Raw genomic sequence first — 24,713 nt, 5'->3', positions numbered from 1 at the left:
GCTGACATGTAGCAGTACTTCATTACTTTTTATAGTTGGATAATACTCTATTGTATAATATTCAGCAGCTTTTGTTCTTCCTTAGTTCTGTATTTTTTCTCCTTTTATTGTTAAACTGCTTGATTCTATTCCTGGAGAAGGATAAAGAACGGTGTTTTAATCTTTTGAGCAGCTATAATAGAAATACCATAAACTGAGTGAATTAAACAGCAGGGTTATTTATTTTATATAGTTTATTTTTCAGTTCTGGAAACTGGAAAGTTCAAAATAAAGGCGCCTCCAGTTTCAGTATCTATGGGAGACCCATTCCTCGTGCAGAATGCCTTTTCACATTGTCCTTTCCTGTGAAAGATTCTTTTTATTAAGTTATATAGTTTGTACATTCATGACCTAACCATATGCCAAAGGTTGTACTTCTGAATACTATTCCATTGTATGTTGTATTTTGACATCAGATTTTTAGGTGGATATATAAATAATCAGATCATAGCTAACATGAAGGATGATGTATATAGTGTTTTAAAAGTCATTTTCTTAAGAGTTTATCTGTCAAATACTTGTTTATATTTACCTGTTCATTGTATAGCATATGGCATAGTACAGGCATTTATAAATGTTTTGAAAAATAAAACATTTAAATTTAAAGGAATCCCAATTATAGTTAAAAGTTGGGCTTTATGCCAATTTATGAGAATTATATTCCAAAAAAGAAATGAAATTTAAAATGACTTTTGAAAAATTGTTTTCTTACAAAATGAAGTTAAATCACAGTAAATAGAAACTGACATACACGTAGAAGCAATATATAAGTATAGAAAAAAAGGATAGAATGGGGTAGCATCTGAACCCTCTTGTACAGATTCAAAAAATCTCAAAATTGAAGTTTCTTGGTAGCCAGTTAAAACAACGTTCTATGCTGTCAGGATAGGATTGTGGGGCTTTTCCTGGCAGTATTTCCCCATAATTTTTAGTCTTATTTTTACTTTGTTTTCTGAGGGCAAAAGCAAATTGTATTTTTTAAAATATCCCGCAAACATTTCAGGATAGTTTTTCTAAAACTAAGGAAGTAATACATATGTCTTGTTAGAAGAGGAAATTAGGCTGCTCTTTTTCCGTGTCTTTCTGTTTAAGATGGTGTCTTGAACAGCCTAGTCTTCTTAACACTCTTATTTATTTATGTGTGTGTGTGTGTATGTATGTATGTATGCATGCATTTATTTATTATATTGTGCTTGAGTGTTTTATTTGTATGTTTGTCTTGTACAGCACATGCATACCTGGTCGCCAGGGAGGCCAGAAGGCTTCAGATCCCTTGGAACTCCAGTATAGACTGTTGTGAGCTACCACATTGGGACTGGGAATCAAACCTGGGGCCTTAGGAAAAGCATTAAGTGCTCTTGCGTGCTCTCCCTCCCTCCCTCCCTCCCTCCCTTTCCCTCCCTCTCTCTCCCTCTCTCTCTCTCTCTCTCTCTCTCTCTCTCTCTCTCTCTCTCTCTCTCTCTCAAGATTTATTTTATTTTACTTATATGAGTACACTGTAGCTGTCAGACCAGAAAATATAAAACATTTAAAAAAAAATTGGAAAATAAGAGTTCTGATCTCAGATCCAGCTTAAATCAAGTGTTATAATGAATTAATAAGCAGTATAGTGTCAGTTATGATATGAGGGCATTTTAACCTGCATTATTGCTGATATGAGAGTGATAAAGGCAGACTGAATTAACAGAGAAATAATGCATTGATAATACACTGTATATATCATTCAGCTCTCTTAATGTTAATATGCCTAGCGAGGCTTTCTCTGATTAACCTATCTAAAAAAATTCTTAAAATATATCATATACTCTGATTCCATCCTCACTTTATTTTTCATTTATCACATGCCAGCAAATTTTTATTTTATATTCTAATTCAAATACAAGTTATATACACAATATTTCAATGGGGCTTATTTTAATAGTGGTCATTTGTTGCTTATAGTTACATGAAATTATTGTGTTGTCTGTATATTTATTACCTCAAACACAAGCAGCCCTCTAGAAAAGTAACACAAAACACAGGCCCTTTGTTGTTCATTTCATGATGAGGAATGGATATCAGTTAAAAAAATATAGCATTTTCAAATATAGGAGTTGACAGTATAGAATTAAAGACTAGGTAATACAGTGATTTGGAAGTTATAAGCACTCGGCCAGTATTTGTGAAATAAATACATGAGTATGGATTATGAGAGATGAATTAAATGCATTTGAAGTTTGGTCTGCTTGGGTTCAGATCCCAGGAATGTTTGATAGCTGCAGGTTTTTTAATTCCTCTGAGCCTAAAGTATGAACTGAGAAAGGCATTATAAAATTTAAAAACGTCCTGGGTATACACTTATAGCACTTGCTGGATATTGTCATTCTACTAATATTACTATAGCATCAGTAGTGATGAAATTAGTTGTCACTAATGATATTCAGCAAATTGTATGAAATGTATTTAATAAGCGTCATTCATAAAGCCAAACTTCAAACAGGATGAAGGAATTGATATTTGCATATAATTTTGTCAGTTGCCTTGCAAATTACCTTATATTTATTCTAATTTTTGTATAGTCATAGATAGCATGACAGACTTGAAAGGTTTAATCATTTTACTTAATGTCATGACAAATAATAACAGAGTCTAAAAACAAGATATTAAGATAGATCCTAATAGTTTTGTCCTTTGGTTGTTGTTTTAAACTTTTTCTTCTAGGTTTTTCTTTTCCTTGTTGTTGTTGTTTTAAGTCCCTAGCCAGGTATTGGTGACTGACGCATACCTTTAATCCCAGCAAAGGCTTTTAGGTGGCAGAGGCAGAAGGTTCTCAAGGCCAGCCTTGAGAGTGAGGTTTAGGACAGCCAGTGCTGTACAGAGAAACTCTGTTTCAAAAAGAAAAAAAAGAAAGAAAGAGAAAAAGGATGGGTATCAAGAACAACCTAAATTAATATAGCCTTTTGTTGTTGTTCACAGCAGTTTTAATACAGACTTTTTTTTTAAATTTTATTTGTTTACTTACTTATTTTGTATGATGAGTACACTGTAGCTGTTTTCAGACACATCATAAGAGGGCATCAGATCTCATTACAGATGGTTGTGAGCCACCATGTGGTTGCTGGGAGTTGAGCTCAGGACCTCTGGAAGAGCAGACAGTGCTCTTAACCACTGAGCCCTCTCTCCAGCCCAACCCAGGATTTTCAAACAGCAGTAAACTTTTATTTTGGTCAGTTTGATGTATCTGGTCTCTACAATGAAGATTAAATTCTGTGTCTTTGCCAATTAAATCTAAAATGCAGTATTTTTTGAAATTTACATATCAATTTCTGTACAGCATTGTTTGCTATTTTTAAATAAAATCATGATTAATGCACATTTGTATGCTTTTCATTCTCTTTCAGTTAGGAGTCTTTTCAGAGGGCTGATTATAAAAGTGCATATGCAAAAGGGGCAACAGATACTAAGATGTGGGTGGGTGGTGGGACTCCAAAATCTTCATTTGTAACAATATATCAATGTAGAGAGCTGTTCTTCTTTCTTGAATTGTATTTATTACTGCATTTCTCAGCACAAATATATTTCATTTTATTTCTGTAATTTTGAGCATTCATATGAAAAAATGTTAATTTAGTGTTGACTTCTGAATATCTAGTCTAGTGAGTGCTAATAGTGCATTAACTTGAGCAGCTAGGGTAAGGCACAGTTTATGTTCTAGTATGTAATGGTCCAGTTAATGGTAGAACAAAAAGTAGAATTCTATACTATATGTTTAGTATTTCACCTCTATCTACCCTTATTTTCTCAGAGTAAGTCAGTCAGACTGAGTACTTGTTCATTGAATGCTTAAAACTTGTTTCCATTAATAACACTTTTTCAGTTGGGTGTAGTGGTACAAACCGTTAATCCCAGCACTTGCAAGGCAGAGGCAGGCAGATTTCTGGAGTCCAGCCTGGGCTACATAGAGATCTAGTCTCAAAAAAATGAGCCAACTAACCAAAAACATTGTATTTTTCATATAGTGCTCCTTCTGTTATAAAAGATATTTTCCTTTGCTCTCAATAAACACCTTTCCCCAAATCTGACTCAATAATAATAATAATAACAACAGCAATAATAATAATAATATTAAAAGTTAATATCTTCATCGCCCCTGTAAGTTTGGTCAGATGTATTTCTGTTTAGTGTATACTTACTTCTTATGGTTCTTAGGCCAGAAAATTCATTATTGCTGAAATGTGCCTAAGTAAGAAAAGTATCTTTACATACTGTCAGTTTTTATTCTATCTACTACATAGGGAATTAAAGATTGATATTCAGGCTTCACTGAGGAATTATGAAAAATTTTGCAATTTTTTTTAACCCCACAAATAATACCCCAAATAGTCTCTTAAATTTAGAACCACAGTGGTAACAGATAACCTCTGAAAGACAAGAATGTTAAGGTACAACTTATCTTTTCACTTTCAATCCAGATTTACAGGAGGATTTATTAAAGAATCATTTTAGCTAATTCCAGATTTTTTTCTAACTGCTAAAAGATAATAGAACATTTTTCTCAACCTCAAACACTAATCACAAATGCGTGTCACTTGTTTCTATAGAAAGGAGCAAACTGTAATCTGTTATATAAAAACTGGAAGGAATTTTACCCTAATGGCTTTAATTCTGTTTTTTCCATATAAGATGTTCAAGCCTTGCAATTCAAAGGCTAATGGAATCAGTGACAAAGTCAAATTACACAAACAAAGTCATTAAAAATCTCCATTATTTTTAACTTGGTTGTTAAAGGGCTGGATTAAGCCAGATTCTTGTTGGTATGAACCATTAGTTTACAGGTATTTGAACATAGCATATATTTCCATTGGAAAACAAGCCTCTTCAAATGCCCTACCAAATTGAGTTGGCTCTATTAAAGGAAATTAGCTTGCCTCGTGATTTCCTAAGGCTTATTACCTTGGATACTTGAGAACCAAGGTATTGCTCCAACCTCAGATGCACTATCCTCCATATAAATATTGATGCCGTGGTGTATGCTTTTAATAGCATGCAAAGCTTGTATTACTTTTCCTGCTCCACTAAAGAGTGAACCTATGGCCAAGCACATACTAGACAAATGTTCTACTGCTGACCTATGTATTTCCATATCCACCTTTAAAAGTTTTACTTTGAGATAGAGTCTCACAGAGTTCTGAGTTCATTCTGTAATTCAAGTAGGGCTTGAACTTTCAGTCCTACTACCTTAGCCTCCCAAGTAGCTGAATTAATACTCTTCCTTGGTTCTTACTACCAGAGGCATAGATTTAAGATAAGTGGGTCAGATAACAAGTATAACATAGAGCTAATCAGTCTTTTTTGTGTGTGTGCTGAGCAAGGATCACAGACTTTTATGTAAGGCCCCAAAGTGCAGTTTGGGGATCTTATGTACAACTTTTTTTTTTTTTTTTTTTTTTAAGAGCTATTTTTTTTTTTTTTTTCCTCTTTTTTTTTTTTTTTTTTTTGGATATTTTTATTTACATTTCAAATGTTATTCTGTTTCCTGGTTCCCTGGACATAAGCCCCCTATCTCATCCTCCGCTCCTTCTTCTGTGTTCCCCTCTCCATCCACTCCCCCAACTGCCCCCCCCCCCCCATTCCCCTACACTGTGGGTCCAACCTTGGTGAGACTAAGAGCTTCTCCTCCCATTGGTGCCCAACAAGGCCATCCTTTGCTACATATGCAGCTGGAGCCATGGGTCAGTCCATGTGTACTTTTTGGGTAGTGGTTTAGTCCCTGGGAGCTCTGGTTGGTTGGCATTGTTGGTTTTTGTTTTTGTTTTTTTTTTTTCTATTTTTCGGAGCTGGGGACCAAACCCAGGGCCTTGCGTTTGCTAGGCAAGCGCTCTACCACTGAGCTAAATCCCCAACCCAGCATTGTTGTTCTTATGAGGTTGCAAACCCCTTCAGCTCTTTGAATCCTTTCTCTAACTCCTCCAACAGTATCTAAAGCTCATAAGATTTTTTTTCAGTCCTGGGATTTCTGTTTTGGTTCCTTTCCTTCCATTCTATGTGTCTTAAAGTTATTTTTATTTTATTTTATTTATTTACTTTTATTTGTTTTGGGGGTTTTGCTGGTTTTTTGGTTTTTTTCTTTTTGTTTTTTGGCCCTGATCTCTCTCTCCCTCTCTCCCTCTCTCCCTCTCTCTGTCCCCCTCGGAGACAGGGTTTCTCTATGTAGCCCTGGCTATCCTGGAACTCCCTCTGTAGACCAGGCTGGCTTCAAACTCAGAGATCTGCCTGCCTCTGTCTCCTGAGTGCTGGGATTAAAGAAAGGCGTGCACCACCACCTCTTGGCAATACCCATATCTTAAAGAAGCACAGGAAAGGCAATTTTTGTTTTTGCAAAAGTGCTTTGAGTTAGCCAAGCATGTAGTCTTAAACAGTCTTTCTTGTATGTGTAAGCTGAAAGAACTGCTGCATGTCTGCCCAGTACCTGCTGTCTTAGATTGGCTGCTTAGTAGTGTTAAATGACTGAGCCAGAAATTACTGCCAGAATTAGTGCATTTCTAACCTTATAGGATAGAAGTATTTTTTTTTATATGTATACATGGGGGGGGGGCACTAATGTATCACAGCAACATTTTGTGTGAAAGTCAGTCTCTCCTTTCAACACATGAGTCTAATGGATTGAACTCATGTCAGGCTCAATGGCAAGTTTTTTTACCCACTGAGTCATTTAGCTTTCCCGAGAGTAGAAGTATTTTTACCAAATAGCATCTAACCCTTACCTGACATCCACTGCTGTCTTTGCGATTCAATCTCATACCATTTCAAAGGATACAGCTTTATGCTGATGCCACAGCAGTACTTTCTCTACTGTGTTAATATGAAGAAAAGCTAAACAATGATTAATAATTAAATTCAGAGTAGCTTTTATTTGGGTCCAGGAAATTTCTGTACATGTGTAGGCTTTAAATAGGATGGATTTAAAAAAAAAAAAAAGAAACCTTTATTGGTTTTGTATAACAGTTCACTGCTGTTTTTTTAAAAAAACCTATACAGAAGTGGAAGCAGTTTAATAGCGCTTACTCTTCCCTTCCACACACAGTGGGAGTTGAACTCAGGGCTTCATCCACGCTCAGCAAGCCCTGTACCACTGAACTACGACGTCCCCAGCCCTGATATTACCACACTTGTCAATTGGGGAAACAGGATCTATTTCTATTTGTCTAAGTGCATGGGTGTTTTGTCTGCATCTGTTTCTATGCACCACTTGTACCTGGTGCCCATGGAGGCCAGAAGATATCAGATTCTCTGGAAACTGGAGTTACAGATGGTTGTGAGCTGCTGTGTGTGTGTGTGCTGTGAAGTAAATAGGGGTCCTCTGGACAAAAAGCCAATGGGAGCATAAGTTAACTGGATAACTGTCAGTGTATTGTCCCTTCTTGATGATTCTTCTGAATTTCCTTTGGTGACTGAGTTCAGTCTCTTATCCCACTTCTAAATAAAGGTAAGTTTTAATATGATTGGCGTGAAAAAGTGTTTGAGTAGCTAGATATATAGTGTCACATACAGAAACGCCTCTAAGGCAGATTTCACAGTCAGGGAGGCAGAGCTTTTGGATACAGTAGGTGGAGCTTTGAGCAAATAAAAACGGCTGTGCTTATTCAAGGATTTACTGCTATTGTAGGAGAAGCAGAAGAAACTACTAGCAGCAAAATCATTGCCCTTTCAGGGTTTATATCCACAGAGCCAATCTAAATAGATTGTTGGCTGAGCAGAACAAACGCAATAGAGTTGGGAAGCATGGCTGCTAAACAAGACCAGTGCTCTGACTTTGGTCTTTGTCTTCCTTATGCTATAGGCTAAGTTTATGGTAGTTTGTATTTCTATTTACTTTCCCCCTAGTTTTTTCCTAAACTCTATTAAGTCTGTTTTGCCTTTTCTGATGGATTTTTTGAAGAAAGATTTTTGTTCAGTATTTGTTATTGTAAATTCTCATTGCTGCTGCTGTTCTCAAAAGGATTGTATAAATGAGGTAAGAATTTCCAGTCTTTATACAGGCATATTATAACCTTTCTAATGATGTATACAGGAAATTTCACTTAAATTACTGAAATTATTTAGTGATCTATAATTTATTCTGTGTGAGGAGGTATGCTTTTCTAAATTCTGAATGGTTAGGACAAGTTTTACTTTTGTCAAGATATTAAATATTACCCTAACTTTTGAAACTTAAGCTTTTATAAGGAATTGCTGACAGTTTTTTAAAAAAAAAAAAATCAAAGACTGAACCAAAGAATTCTATATTATGACTCATTCCTGTGTTTCCAGCAGATTAGTTGGCAAACAAACAGAATTAATGAAGTCAGACAGAGGTGGGTTTGTGTGTGTGTGTGTGTGTGTGTGTGTGTGTGTGTGTGTGTGATATTCACTGGTGGTGTTATGCTTGTATGGATGTCTGTGTCAGGTGACAGAGGCCCTGGGACTGGAGTTACAAGTGTGTGCCCTCATGTGGGTGCTGGGAAATGAACCTGGGACCTCTGAAAGAGCAGTCAGTGCTCTTAACCACTAACCCATCTCTCTAGCACCTAATGCTGCATATTTGATACTTTAGAGTCAAATATTCTATATTTTTTATACTTTATATGTGTTACAGAAGTGACTGAGACAAGGTCTCAAAACAAAATGAGAAAGTACACAAATATTACCTTGAAAGTATCTAGTGGGTATCCATAGATACTCAAGACATACTTAATATCATTTAAAGAAGAGAAATAGGCTACTCTCACATTTTGCAAGGGAATGTATGTCTATCAAGACGGTTGCCCAAAGATAGATCCTGTGACTTTCAACAGTAAAACAAGAATACTTTTAGAGCTAAGTTGCCTGTTGGGAGGAGTGGAGTGGGAAAAGTGTATGTCCTTATTGAATAAAGCTTACTTTTTTTTCTTTAACAGTAACCCAGTTTTTTCTATTTTAGTATCGGTTTTATATTTTCTAATCTTATTCAGAAAAGGTGGGAAATACATTTGCTTTTACTAGTTGGAACAGGACCAAGTGTGATTAAGATAATGAGTAAGGAAAAGGGTTGCTTTTGAGGGGTTGTAAGACTTTCAAGTTAATCTTTGTCTCTATTTCATATATGCATGTTAAATAAAAATAAGATGAAGTTAATACAAAAACATTATTATTACTACTATGTTCTTTCTGGTGCTAAAAATTATGTTTTAGAATAACCTAGACCAACTTTTAAAAAATGTCAATTATCAAATATATATTAAGTTCTTATATCTTTTTTTTTTTTTTTTTTTTTGGTTCTTTTTTTCGGAGCTGGGGACCGAACCCAGGGCCTTGCGCTTCCTAGGTAAGCGCTCTACCACTGACCTAAATCCCCAGCCCAAGTTCTTATATCTTAAAAATAAAAAACCCACGAGTATCTCAAAACCTTGCCACTCAATGTCTCAAATGGCTCTTCCGTAAGTCATTTTCAGGCATATAAAAGTTTGAACTTATTCCAAATACTTTACTTGTCTGTTAATACTAAATTTATACATTCTTGTACATTATTATTGTTGTTTATTTGAAACAGGGTTTCTCAGTGTAACGTTTGCTATTCTGGAATTCACTCTGTAGTCCAGGCTGGCCATGAGCTTACACAGATCCACCTGCCTCTGCCTCCAAAGTCCTGGGATCAAAGGCATGTGCCACCATTGCTGGACCACATAGTTATTTTTTAAAGGTCATTTTTTAAGGCCACAGTGGCTTCTGGATATATTTTATTACATTCATATAGAGCCATCTGTTTCTAACTTTAGCCATAAATTTAAATGACAGTATTAACTAATATATTTGAGGTTGTGCCATACATGACTTTTCTGTTTTGTTAGCAAGTAGATAGAAATTACAGTTTGTAAAGATGTGAGTGTGTGTGTTTGCATGAGCTGCTGTGGTATAAGATGGCAGTTTAGAATCGTCAGGGACAGAAGCAGGGTCATTGTCCTTTACATTACTACCAAAGTCAGTCCACATTTGCCATCGTAGTTAATATATTACTGCCAATAATTGAAGCGCATTCCCTGGAGATTATATTCCCTTGTATTAGAGAAGGAACATTTTTCTCCTCATTATATTTTCTGTTGATTTGTGATTATTTTTTCGTAGCATTTGAACTGTCTTCACATGCAAAGTCTAACTGTTCAGTCTGTTATACCAAATTATGTTTCAGACGATTGCTTGCAAATAATATTTTAGGTGTTTATTGCCATTTAAAAGTTTCCTTTATGCTGTTTTTACTTTATTGTAGAAAACAAAAGCCAATATAGAACAGAAAATTCAAACTTTCTCCTATCAGGCTTTAGTGTAATACATCCATAAAATTGCTTAAACGAAGTTTGTTTTGTTTTATTGTAAATTACTATTTTACTTACTATGTGTATGTCCAAAACTGCTTGTGTGCTGTGACACTTGTGGTTTTATTTTATTTTTGTTTTGTTTTTGGAACAAGGTCTTGTATAACCTAGGCTGACCTTGAACTTCCTTTGTAACCATTAATACTTTTAAATTTCTGATCCTCTTGGCTAGTGGCACCTCCCTGGGTACCAGGATCAATTATGGAACACCAGACCAGATTTGACTTATGTGGTGTTGGAGATCAAACCCAGGGCTTTAAGCTTGTTAGGCAGGTGTACCAACTGAGACACAACCCATGGTTTCTCTTTCTTACAGTCTTAACTTTTAAATGCCCTTTTGCTCTATCACTGCAGTTTTGACTTTAGCAGTATTCTTGTTTTCATTTGAGTTATATGAAGAATATGTCCACTAAAATCAGTAATAAGTCAAGAGTGTCCATGATCTCCATTCCTATTACTATAGTGCTTACAGTCTTGTGACTGAAGATGTTAACAGTGGTACACATAAGAAAGGATGAAACAGAAGTATTCTTGTTTGCATATGATATGATTCTATGCATAAAAGACTCTATGGCTTTTACCAGAAAATTCTGACTGCTGATAAACACATTTAGCAAAGAACATAAACATAACACATAAAGCTTGGTAGCCTTCTTGTATACAAGCAGCAAATATGCCAAGTTCTTCTTCTTCAACTAGCAATTTAAATGGATTCTCAAAACTAAAACGTTTATGTATAGCAAAGGATACAGACAGTCAAATAAAAAGGCAGTCTATAGAATGAGGGGAAAAAAACTTTCCTAGGTATATATCTGATAGAGGGTTAGTATTTAGAATACATAAAAAACAAAACATCAGGAAAACAAGTCAATTAAAACTGGGTCATGGAACTAACAGAGTGTTCTCAAAGAAGAAATGTAAATGCTTAAGAAATATTTCCAAGTGTTCAGTCCTTTAGTCATCCAGGTTAAGACTACTTTGACATACCCCAGACAGAAATGCTAAGATTTTAAAGACAAAAAAATTACAGCATGGGTTTGGCAAAGGGAGAACACTTACCCATTGTTAATGGGAGTTCAGACTAGTGCAGCTAGTGAAGAAATCAGCAGTGTGAAGTTTCCTGAAATAGCTAGGAATAGATCTACGTACTGATCAAGTATATCACCCTTTGTCAGACATATTTCAAAAGACTATATCTTAGAGATACTTATTCATCCATGTTCATTGCTGCTTTATTCATAACATCCAGGAAATAGAAACAAACCATATGTTCATAAACAGAAGAATGGATGAAGAAAATGTGCTATAGTCACACAGTGGGATATTTAGCTATTAAGAAAAATGAAAATCGCAAGTAATAGAATAGAGCTTTATGAAGGGGGCGCACCAAGAGGGGAGGCAACATTTGGGATGTAAATTTTAAAAGGGGTAAGGGGATATGAGAATTTGCCTGGTGGTAGTGGTGGCACATACCTTTGATTCCAGTACTTGGGAGGCAGAGGAAAATAAATTGATATAAGATGGAATCTTAGGGTCTGTACTATAAAGCAATAATGGTAAAAACTAGGAGGTGTTGGTACAGAAACAGACAGGTTGATCAATGGAATCAAATCGAAGACTGAGAAATAAACCCACATACCTATGGATACTTGATTTTTGACAAATAAACCAAAACCATACAATGGAAAAAGAAATGTTGCTGGTCTAACTTGATGTCTACATGTAGAACAATGCAAATAGAATCATATTTATCACCCTGCACAAAATTCAAGTCCAAGTGGATCAAGGACCTCAAAACATAAAAGTGGATACACTAAATTTCATGGAAGAGAAAGTGGGAAGTAGCCTTGAATGCAATGATATGATACAGGAGACAATTTCCTGAATAGAACACATTATTCAGGCTCTAAGGTCAACAATTGATAAATGGACCCTCATGAAACTGAAAAGCTTCTGTAAGGCAAAGGACACTGTCAATAGGACAAAATGGCAGCTTATAGATTGGGAAAAGATCTTTACTAATCCTACAACTGACAAAGAGGGATAATATCCAAAATATACAAAGAACTCAAGAAGGTAGACTTCAGAGAACCCTCCCTCCCCCAAAAAATGGGGTACAGAGCTAAACAGATTTCTCAACAGAGGACTCTTGAATGGATGAGACGTACTTAAAGAAATGCTCAACATCCTTTGTCATCAGGGAAATCAATACCCATATCTTAAACATGGAAAAGAATTTCTTTATAAGCTCTTTAAGTTAGCCAAGTATAAACTACTGCAATTCTGCCTAATACCTGATATCTTAGACTAAAAAAATGTGTGCCACCAGGGTGACTTTTTTAATACTATCACTCACAAGAATGGAGAATGGGTAGGGATAATTTAAACTAAAGACTTTCAGAAATGCTGCATGGAAACCTACTACTGTAGAAGCTTTCTAAAATCTATACAAACATACAAAGAATTTAAAAGGAATTATCCTGTAGCTGAGGTGAGGTGAGGGTTAAAAATAGTTGTTCTATTTGACATTATAAGCTATTAAGGAAAAAACAAAAAAGACCAGTGGTAGACATATATTTCCTATTTTGGAGTTGTTCATTAGTGGAACTCATAGACAGGCTATTGTCATCTGGAAATAGATAATAAGATTATGTTGCTAACGATACTACATAGTAGCACCTAGAACACGGAGAAAGCAAACCTTGTAACAATCTAGAAGCTTCATTCCTACTAAGCTAGGTTTTTTAGTTCTGCTGGAAGGTGCAGCTATTAGTGGAGAAAAGGCATCACCAGTCTTCACTCGGCTGTGATCCCAGTTAGGATTGGCCTACCAAGACATAGCCATTGGTACAATAGTGGCAAGCTGTTATGGAGGTATACAACACCCTCCCCGCTCCCCGCCACCTTTTTGACTTTTGTTTTGTTTTATTTTCCAAGGTAGGGTTACACTATGGAGTTTCGTCTGTCCTGGAAATTGTGTTTAACAGGTTGGCCTCTAATTCTGAGATTACTTGCCTCTGCCTTCCAAATTCTGGAATTAAAGGCATGTGCCATTATACCCGGCAACGAAACACTTTATGATTGGATTTAAGGCCCGCTTCTTAAAAGAAAACATATACTTGTAACTGTAGTATGTCTTAGGCCCTAGAGAAATACCTACGATTTTTTTTTTAAATTTATTTTATTTATATAAGTATACTGTAACTGTTTTCAGACACACCAGAGGAGGGTATCAGTTCTCATTACAGATGGTTGTGAGCCACCATGTGGTTGCTGGGATTTGAACTCAGGTCCTCTGGAAGAACAGTCAGTGCTCTTAACCATTGAGCCATCTCTCCAGCCCAATACCTACGATTATTATTCAGCTAAACGGACATAATGTTAAAATGACTCCTAATGGTATATCATTATACCCATATATATATTAACTCTTTTCACAACTTATTTGGGGTGTTTTGAATATAGCAGGGCAGCTGCACGTATGTACTCATAACAGTTGTGACAGCATGTACAAGACTTGAGTAAAATAAACCAGACAAAATCCTAGCATGAATAGGGAGGGACAGCCTCTAAGAGGTTTATTACCCAGGATCCAGTGGATGACTTCACCCAAGTGTACACTGGCATCACTAAGTGGTCTCAAAGGGTTTGTGTGTGCATGGATTTGTAGCTTAATGAAGACACATATGTTTATGAAATTCTCAAACAGAATTATGTAGACAAAGATATTTAGGGACTATTTACCTGCATTTGAAAAAGAAAATGACTAAGGAAAATCCAAAAAAATGATCTTTATAGTCATTCTCAGATTTAAACTTTCAAATTACCTTTGTGTGACTTGAGGATTTTACTCTTAATACACAGTTAGTTGCTGTGAAGAGTTATTCTTAGGAGCTCAATTCTCTAAATCACTGCTTGAAAGAACGCAATGGGTAATGAATAAAAATTAATCAAATTTGTAGTTAATTTCCACATTTAATGGCTTTGACACTGAATCATTTGATGTATAACCAGTGGGTGTCTGAAACCAGTGATAGTACTGAATCTTCTAATACATTTCCTCTAGGACTTAAAGTACCTTATTGTAAAAAGTTAAGGTGGTTTCTTGAACAGAATCAAGACAAATATTAATATTTCCAGTCTACACTTGAAGAACTCAAACAACTGTGTTTTTATTTAGTCTTGTGAGAGATTATATACCTTTCTATGATCCGGTTATCACTAGTTTAATTTCCGTTACTGAGGTACTCCATTGTGACATTACTCCAAGGATAACCTTGCAAGCCTGATCCTCCTGCCTCCATTTCAAAAGTATTGGGCTTGCAGACTTATATCACTGCTCCTGATTCTCTTTTTTCTGTTTTATTTATGTAAAATTGCTTCCTAGTTATTCTGGCAAATCAATAGTAACCCATAATTTTTTGTAATAAGTGTTTTAAAGAGTATTATATAATATGTCTACCAAACTGTGTGACTTCATACCTACTCATGGGTTCAGTGTCCAGAATAAAGGCTGAAGTAATCAATATGTTAGTTTTCAAAGTTGCACAAAAGATTTTCTAATGAATCAGAGCACCTGGATACCATGTAAGATACTTTGAGCAGCCTAATGTTTTTCTACTAATAGAAAGTAGCCTACCATACTACTTGTTGTTTCTTGAGATTGCTACTTAATACCTCTGGATCAGGTCCTACAGGTACATCAGAAAAAAGACCAGGATACTAAGGAGGCATCTTATTTAGAACATAGTTTAGGATTCTCTTTTCATTATTTCATTATTTCTGATTTTAGGGAGTGAAGCCAGCCAGTTTTGACAAAGTAGCAATTCCTGAAGTGAAGGAAATTATTGAAGGATGTATCCGACAAAACAAAGATGAAAGGTAAGTTGTTTCTTTGATACTGTGTCACTTGAACAATGAGAGGTGACTTCAATACTTGTGTTTCATTTTTTCATTCATAGCATATAACATTTTAAAAAATTGGATTATTTCCATTGAATCTACTCAAATTTGCCCACTGTAACTGTAAAAATGTGGTTTAGTGATTTTTTTTAATGTAAGCCTTACACCTTACAACAGACTACTTAGAGGATAATTTTAGAAAACTCTAAAGTTTATTCTCCATTGCAGCAAACCCATTCTTTAATCCTTTTCTCATTAAAGTTTGAAAGGTAAAGTAAAATCTTGGCTTTGAAAGTCAGCTCAGCTACGTAGGCCTAGATTTTTTTCTGTCATTAAAGAGCAAAATATCAAAATTCCTTTGAGTAAAAAGAGATTTTACCCAAGGCTTAAGAGGAGATCTGGCTTAGTCATTTGTACAAACAGAACTTTTCTGAGAAAAGTGTCAAGTATCTGTTTATGCAGTGCAGCTAATGGGTCACCTGTAGGCTTGGCAGGCAGCCACAATCTGTATTTGAAAATAATCTGCCTTTACCACACCCCCATACCAGCTACAAAAGAAAAAGTACACCATCCTATCCTAATTAATACAAATATAAATTGTAAATTGAGCATAACCTATCTCCTAAAATATGGGCACAATTGAGTATATCAGTCAAATTCAAGAATTCTGTATCTTCACCCTTCGAGGCTCATGTTCATTTCAAAATGTTATTTAGAAGAGCTTAACATCATGATCTTTAATAAGACTGTTCAGTGGATATTTAGCTTGAGTTTCTGTTTTGCTCTTTTCAGACTTTTTCACTGTAAACAAAGGGATATTTGTTTTGTGTCTTAAAATGTCATTCTGTTTCTTTTCTGGATGGAACAGTTTTACTTGATTACTGGTATTTTGTTGAAACTTCTTTGATTGTTATATAACCAGCCTTTGACTTGTTTAATCCACAAGTTGTTGATAAGGAATTTATTGTAGTAATGAAGGTGGCTGTTATAGAAAGTACCAAACTAGAAATCAATAAATTTATGTTCTAGTTTTTATTATATCATCATTTATTATTTTAGAAATTTCAGAAAGACTATTAACTTTTCTCCGCCTTCATTTTATATTAGTTAGTAAATGGTATTCCATTGGATAGTTATTGTTCAAGAGTCAGTCAAGGCCATACATAATTTTGTTTTCTTGGCTTTTGTTTTGTTTGTTTTTGCTATGCTTCTTTGGTATTTTGAAGCTTCGATATTCTATGTATGTATGACTTGCCATAATTATATCCTACTAACTAATAAGACTAGGTCATTTAATTTAAAAATTGTCCCTATCGACTGTTATTTAAAAAAAAAAAAACAAAACAGACTAAAGTATGACTATAGACTGGAGATGTAGAAGTACTTGTCTATCATGTACAAGGTCATATATTCCATTGCCTCCACTCCCTGGGCGCGCACACACACACACACACACACACACACACACACACACACACACACTCTCTCTCTCTCTCTCTCTCTCTCTCTCACTCTCTCTCCCCCCTCCCCCCTCTCTCTCTATAACATTACCACTCAAATGGATTAATGTTAAAATGAATAACAAAATTTTCCTTGTTTTTCTGTAGATGTTCTCCCTTAACTAAATAATAGTAAACACATACATTCGAAAATCATTCTTATTCCTCTAAGTACTCTGTAGTCTGAGGCCAACCTGGGTAAAATAGTGAAATATTATCTCAGAAAGAGAAAGAAAAATGTCCTTTCAAACTAATGACTTTCTTTTTTTTTGATTTTTCTTTCTTTGAAAGATATTCCATCAAAGACCTTTTGAACCATGCCTTTTTCCAGGAGGAAACAGGGGTACGGGTAGAATTAGCAGAAGAAGATGATGGAGAAAAGATAGCTATCAAATTATGGCTACGTATTGAAGATATTAAGAAATTAAAGGGAAAATACAAAGACAATGAAGCTATTGAGTTTTCCTTTGACTTGGAGAGGGATGTACCAGAAGATGTTGCTCAAGAAATGGTAAATTGGCCCGTAGATGTTGATGTAGATTTATATATACTGAAACTGATAGGAAAAAAGCAAAACAACTATTTAATTAGTGATGTATGATATGTATATCATTTATATGAGGTTGTGTTGCTCCCAAGTGTATTGTCTTTGGATGTGGGGGCTGGGGCTACCTATAATTTCTCTTTAAGTTCTTTCTTTGTGTTTTTTGATATTGTTTTGATGTGGTTGGATTTTAGTTCTTTAAATTTTTTTATACGAGGAAAATAACATGTAGGTACAAGTGGATAAATGAGATATAAGACTGGGATGCATTTTGGAGTCCTTTTAATGTCTATAAAGTTTAATAACTCCTCCTTTGTAGCTGATTCTTTAGTCAAAATGTGTTAGTTATGCTATTTTGCTGTGGGAACACTGAACTCATGGTCCTCCTGTCTCATCCCACTGAGTGCTGAGATTACAGGCATATACAGTCTGATCAAGTTTTGAATTGTTTCTAAATACTGGTTAGCCTTTGATCCATCCTCATAAATACTGTAGACAGATACAGGATTATAAAGTACTTTTACTTTGGTGGCTGGAGAGATGGCAGTTACAAGTGTATACTGCTCTTCCAGGGTCCTTAGTTCAGTCTCCACTGCCCACATCAAGCAGCTCACACCTTCCTGTACTTCCAGTATCAGGGGGTCAAATACTGGGCCTTCATCTGCATGCACATGATATAAATAACAAAAATAAACATTATGAAAACATTTTTACTCTACAGGATGTTTTCATTGTCAAAAGTTACTAATTACTCTTTGATGTATCCTTACTTTAAGTATGTGTAAACGATCACTGTTCTAAAGGAAACCCTTAACCAAATCTAGATATGCCACAGTGCCTAAAAAAATGGTCAATTATCACACAGATAGTTATAGAGTACCCTTACTAGGATTCATAAATTATTCAGTGTTTTTAAAAATGGGCTAAATATGAAATAGATATTTAATTTTATTGGTTTGTTCATTTGATCTTTTTTTTTTCCCTTTGGTTTTTTTGTTTTGTTTTGTTTTGTTTTTTTTATTCTTTGATCCGCTTTTTACAATTCAGTCTTCATCTCCTTCCCGGTCTACCTCTAGACTGCTCCCCATTCCATACCTCCTCCCCCTGTCTCCAAGAGGATGCCCCCACCCCACCCTCTCCCACCTCACCAGACCTCCCCACTCCTTAGGGCCTTAAGTTTCTTGAGGGTTAGATGTATCTTCTTTCACTGAGGCCAGACCAGGCGTACATCTCTGCTGTGTACGTGTTGGGGGCCTCATATCAGCTGATGTATGGTTGGTGGCTCAGTATCTGAGAGATCTCAAGGGTCTAGGTCAGTTGAGACTGCTGGTCTCTGTTTACCACAATTGTGGAGAAACTTAACCCAGACTAGTAATTTTACTGTCATTTTAAGTCATTTTCCTTGGGTACCCTTTTCTTCCTAATATACTCTTTTACTCTGTAGGTCGAGTCTGGTTATGTCTGTGAAGGTGATCACAAGACCATGGCTAAAGCTATCAAAGATAGGGTATCATTAATTAAGAGAAAACGAGAGCAGCGGCAGTTGGTTCGAGAAGAACAAGAAAAAAGAAAACAAGAAGAGAGCAGTTTCAAACAGCAGAATGAACAACAAGCAAGTGTTTCCCAGGCAGGAATCCAGCCACTCTCTGTTGCTAGCACTGGCATACCCACTGCTCCCACCACATCCGCTTCAGTTTCTACTCAAGTAGAGCCTGAAGAACCCGAGGCAGATCAGCATCAACAGCTGCAGTATCAGCAACCTAGTATATCTGTGTTGTGTAAGTATCTGGGGGAGTAAACAGATGTGCTAGTTTGTTCTTTATATGTTTCTATTCCTATACCCATGATTAATAGGATGAAACACTGAGGAAATGTGGTTAGAATATAAGAAAGTTTGAAAAAACTTCCAGTGTCTTGGGGGTTTAAGTTGTCTGTTTTACTTAGTTCCCTAAGATTGTGAATAATCAAGAGTGAGGAAATTTGGCATTTATAATTGCAGCTGTTAATCTGGTTCAGCTCTTTTAGCAATACTGCAGAGCAAACCAAAGGCTGATAAGACCAGTGCACATTAATCGAATATCAAGTACACATAGGTCTCCACAGGGTAAGACCTGGAAGTTGGATTCAATTTAAGACTAACTTAAATTTTGTTTGCTCTTCAGATGATAACATTCAGTGAGAATCAGAGAAATAATTTTTTAAGTACTCATTTGAGCTATTCATTTTTTTAAAAATTTGGGTTTGAACAAAGAAATAACTAATAACATTAATGTAATGACTCTAAATGTGAACAATTTCTTTCCCTTCCATATCCCTCCCTCTTATGATTCATTTTTTCCTTCAGCTGATGGAACAGTTGACAGTGGTCAAGGATCATCTGTATTCACAGAATCCAGAGTGAGCAGCCAACAGACTGTTTCCTATGGCTCCCAACATGAGCAGGCACATTCTATTGGCACAGCACCAGGACATACAGTTTCTAGTATCCAAGCACAATCTCAGCCCCATGGGGTGTATCCACCCTCAAGTATGGTGAGTAAATGCATAAGAAAATGGAATACCAAAATAGTAATCAATAGGTAATCTGCCAAATTAAAATTATTTATGTCATCTAAGTAGCACTGTGAGTCTAAGAGACTATAAATGGTCTAGTCAGTCTTCTTTATCTGGGGTTTTTATGTTGGGGGACTTAAATAGTAAAAAGCTTAAAAAATTTATCTGTACTACACATGTGCAGACTTTTCTTGTTAATTCCCTAGCAATATGACAGTTTTTTATATGGCTTTTGAATTACATGGGTATATAATCTAGAGATTATATGCAAATGCTGGGATAATGTATGTGAAGGACTTAGCCAGTTGCAGATTTTGATATCTGTTGGGGTGACTTGAAACCAACTTAGAGCAGAGACTGAGGGTATTATTGCTAAAGAAGATCAGTTCACAAGAATATAACTGGAGTAGATCAGACTGGGTAAATATACACTAGACAGTGAGAATTAACTGAGCTTCCTAGAAAGCAGCTATGTGAACATTAAGACTCCTAGGAATTAAAAACTCTTCACAGTGACATAAACTAGATATACCAGATGATTTGTGGGTGGAACAAATTTTTTTAAAATAATTTTAAAGCTTATTACTAAAGAAATTTTAAGATTTTTCTTTTGTATAAAAACCAGGTAAGACCTTCAAACTATTATAGAATGTTGCATGTGAGTATTATAGTGTAAAGGAATCCTTTATGACCTCTAACTAATTTATTGCTTGTATTTAGTTGATCATCAGTTGCTCTGCGTGTTCCTTTCCCAGTATATGTTCATTTGCTTTTTCCCTTTATTTGGTATTTATTTCATTACCAGTTTATTTTCAGAGTCAGCTTATAGAAGTAAATTTCTTGGAATGGTTTGTTTGTGTACACGATGCATATGCACATTGTCCATTTGCAATAGTGAATGTTAAAGGAGATGAATCATAAAATATCCTCATTTCTTTTGCTGACTCTCTGTGAGGTCTTTGGAGAAAAAAAAGCTAGATCATATACTTCAGAAAGGAATTAGATGATAATTGTTCACTCTATCTCACTTGTTTAGTATAATCTTTAAGCAGACCGATTTCCCACCCTCCTCAGAGGGCTTTAATCTGAACTTTGAAGAATTCTTATCTCCATTAAATGAATGTTTTTCAGGAAGATACTTTTTGCACATAAAAGATGTTTGTTTTGGAGTCCATTGATCGATCAGTCCTGCTTTGGACATAGATCCCAAGATTAATGGCCACATTAATACAAAGAAAACTACTACTAATGTATACTAAACTTTTAACAGTCTGTTCTTTAACCTAAGTATGGTAAATGATCTTGGGTGATTTATTTCTGAATACTGGCAAATATTAGTTGTCAGCACTTCTTAACTTCTCCTTTTGTTTGACAGTTATTTTCTACCTCTTGGCTTCCCTCTCCACAGGGTTATGTATGTTTCTAAAAGACAAGCAGGATTGATCGTTTATGTAGATGTTAAATGCTTAAGCCATTAACATAGTTGTATTTATTTGCTGCTCTAAAATCAGACTTTCTAGATTTTTGATGACAATATTCTGTCAAATAGTTATAAAGAATTACAAGTCTTTATAACATTAAAATATTTTATAATTCTGTTGTCTCATCTCAAAAACCTACTATGCCTTATAATAATGTAAAACTGTAAGAGAAAAAGTTTTAAAATGATAAAAATTTGAAATCAAAATAAATTAAATTATGATATGTACTTATGGGCTTCAAGTTTGGCTGAAGGCTTTCTTTGCAGCCAGTTTTGAAAAAAAACAAATAGGTCCAGACAACTTCACAGTATTAGGCTACTCTGTAGCTGTATTACACCCTTTCTCTTAAGGTACTTCAAGCTTTGTAGGTCTAAACTGAATTTTTTATTTTGGGGGTTGTGGTATTGAAAGTACCCCCTCACTGGCTCCTTCGTAACAATATACAATATTTCTGATACCCAGTTATGAATTTTTTCTTCTAGTCAATGACTCTTTAACCTTTTTACAGAATGTGGCAATAGAATAAAGCTGTGAGCAAACAACATTTTAGATGGCTTCTAAAAAAAATAGGTGAATTTTTCCCTCAAGTTACTAGAGCTCTTACAGACAATGTACTCTTCATCTCCCAAATCCTGTACTCTAATAGAATTTATTCTTGCTTAGTCTTACTAAGGTTTTAGAACTATAGTTAACTGTTTTTCTTGTGTGGTATTGTTAGTCATTTTTTTAAATTAATGAACTTATAATAGTTGATATTATTTCAAAATATTAAAGATCATAATTGATCTTTTGATTGTTTATAAGAAAACCTGCACAAAACCACCAGAACAGGGAAAATAGTTACAATATACCAGCTGTGCTTTGTAGAATTATGTCTTACACTCTTTTTTTTTTTTTTTTTTTGTAGAATTGGGGAGGGTAGAACATTTCTTTATGTTAACTATACCCTATTATCACTGTACATTTGGTTATTTTGTTTTCAAAGTACTGTGTTTTTCATGTGTGTTTGTTTTCTGTTTAGCCTCGTCGTGGCCGTAGCATGTCGGTTTGTGTTCCCCATCTTTCTGCTGTTCCCTCTCTATCCCGCATCTCTCCCAGTGCTCCTTCCACCCCACCACCAGTGCTGTCTGCACCTCTTTGTCCTTCCCTCCTTCGGAGTGCCCCTGAGGAAACTTTTGCGGAAAAACTCTCTAAAGCATTGGAGAGTGTCCTGCCTATGCACTCTGCCTCCCAGCGCAAGCACCGACGCTCCAGCCTGCCTTCCCTCTTTGTCACTACTGTATGTAACTGTAAACTTCCTGACAAGTGAAAAACCATTACCAATGAATACATCCGGGCATAGAGACTATATGCTTAAAAAAGCAAAACTAAACTATTAGCAAATGTTGTGTTTTAAGATAACTATTCCTATAGGAAACATTTTTGTAATAAGACTTTAAATGGGAATAAAAAGCAAAGAGGCAATGAAAGAGAATGCTTATAATGTCATTAGCATATATTAATAGAGTTTTTATTATACTTTTCTATCTTCTATTGATAAAAGGGTTCTCATTTTAATATCTTAGCAAGAAGTATGTGGATTACTTAATTCAACTCATTAGCCTAATCAAAAGTAGAGTCTACCAAACACTGACCAAGTATGTTTTCTCCTCAGTTTATTCTTAAGAAATACAACTAATTGAGTCCTTTGTTTTTGGTTTTTTGGTTTTTTTGGAGCTGAGGCCCAAACCCAGGACCTTGCGCTTCCTAGGCAAGCGCTCTACCACTGAGCTAAATCCCCAACCCCAAGTCCTTTGTTTTTTAAACCAATCAATCGAGGAGTAAAAGTTGATTTTAATTCAGTCATTTGTATGAAGTGAAATGTCGGGAAATCAAAAGGCTATTTCCTGTCTGGGAAGCACTTTCTTTTCACCTCTTAGATTACATAAAGTGGGGCATAGACTCGAGTATATTAGATACATATATAACATGTAATTTTCCTTGTGTCCATTAATGTCTGTGAAACATACAACCTCTCAAATTACATTAATTGTTATGAGACCTTGTTTGCTGCTTTTCCAAACAGAATATTCTGAACTAATAACACCAGAAACTTAAGACTTTTACTTAGGAAAAAGATTAACTGTACAATGTTTTATAGCCTCAGGACACAAATTGAATAATCAATAAAATATGAGCACTTTGATTTTATGGAGAAATACTTTAGCAGGTTGAAGAAATGGCTCCGTGACTAAAGTGCTTGCTGCACAAGCATGGAGACCTGAATGCAGATTACCATAACCCATGTGAAGCCTGGTGTGGTAGATACTGTCCATAATCTCGTGTTCCTATTTTGCGATGGGAGAGGATAATAGACTCTGTAGAATCTTATGTGCCTTGCAGTCTGTTGTATACATAATCAAGCAACAGACACCTGTCTCTGACAAGTTGGGGATGATGTCCAACATTTCAGGTTGTCCTCTGTTTTTATGTTGTTAAGGATTGAGCCTGGGCTCTTACATAAGCTCACTTTAGAAGTCCAGTGCATGGTAGAGAAGTATGTATATTGCATTTGGCAAGCTTAGTCTTAAATTCTGGAAATAAAACATGCTATTAAATCAGGTTTGCCTTTTTGCCTGATTTGTCAGAATTAGGAAACTCATGGTATTCAGCCCTTAGCAATGATCAGAAGAATGATTTAGCACCTGTAGCTTGTTTTATAGTAAAACTATTAATTGTAGCTTTAAACACAGAAAAGAGCAACAAGTCATTTATCTTTTTATTTGTTTTTTTAAGACAGTGCTCAGGTCTTGTACTCTTACATTCCCCTGTCTTAGCCTCTTGGGTGCTAACATTATTATAAGTATGTTCCACTCTTTTCGGCTTATCTTATACCAAATACCAAAGACCTCTTCTGATTTATACTAGTTAAATTTCTACTGTTAGTTAATGAAAAATAACTGAAGCCTCTAATAGACTAATGTTGTAGCACTATGGAACAGTAGCTTAAATTGAAATATATTTTAAATTATAAAAATAATAAGGTTATTTATTGTCCTTTAATATTCTAACTTTAGCTCTTTCCATTGACAAACATTTTAAGAATGAACACATTTATTATAGGTAAAATAGAATAATTACTTGGGAAGTTGTAATTTATGCCTTTGCTTTGATGGAGCAAGTTTGTGGGAAAGCAGCTTTTTCTTTCATTCAAGGAAGTGCCACAGATTGACTTTATTGGCCCTGGATGTATTTAATGGATTTTTGCTATAAATTCCAAAAGCATTGTTAGTTATTAAAATTTTGGTGTAGCCACTTCATGGGGTTACACAGAACTATCCAGCTGTGC

At 35.3% G+C, this 24,713-nt stretch overlaps 1 protein-coding gene across 51 annotated transcripts in view; it reads left to right on the top strand.

Moving 5' to 3' along the window:
• Wnk1 (WNK lysine deficient protein kinase 1) overlaps nt 1-24,713 on the top strand; it is a 126,394-nt gene that overhangs the window by 64,000 nt on the left and 37,681 nt on the right. For 49 of the 51 annotated variants that reach the window (XM_087655628.1, XM_087655625.1, XM_087655623.1 and 46 more), the window contains 4 exon segments: nt 15,199-15,287; nt 17,099-17,318; nt 18,796-19,129; nt 19,696-19,883. In XM_087655628.1, coding sequence (XP_087511754.1) covers nt 15,199-15,287; nt 17,099-17,318; nt 18,796-19,129; nt 19,696-19,883 — 831 coding nt within the window. 51 annotated transcript variants of the gene reach the window in all.

The sequence above is a fragment of the Rattus norvegicus genome, chromosome 4 (assembly GCF_021556685.1).
Source record: "Rattus norvegicus strain SHRSP/BbbUtx chromosome 4, alternate assembly SHRSP_T2T, whole genome shotgun sequence".
Lineage (NCBI taxonomy): Eukaryota > Metazoa > Chordata > Mammalia > Rodentia > Muridae > Rattus > Rattus norvegicus.
The sequence above is the reverse complement of the archived record's forward strand: the minus strand, read 5'-3'. Positions and strand labels throughout refer to the sequence as shown.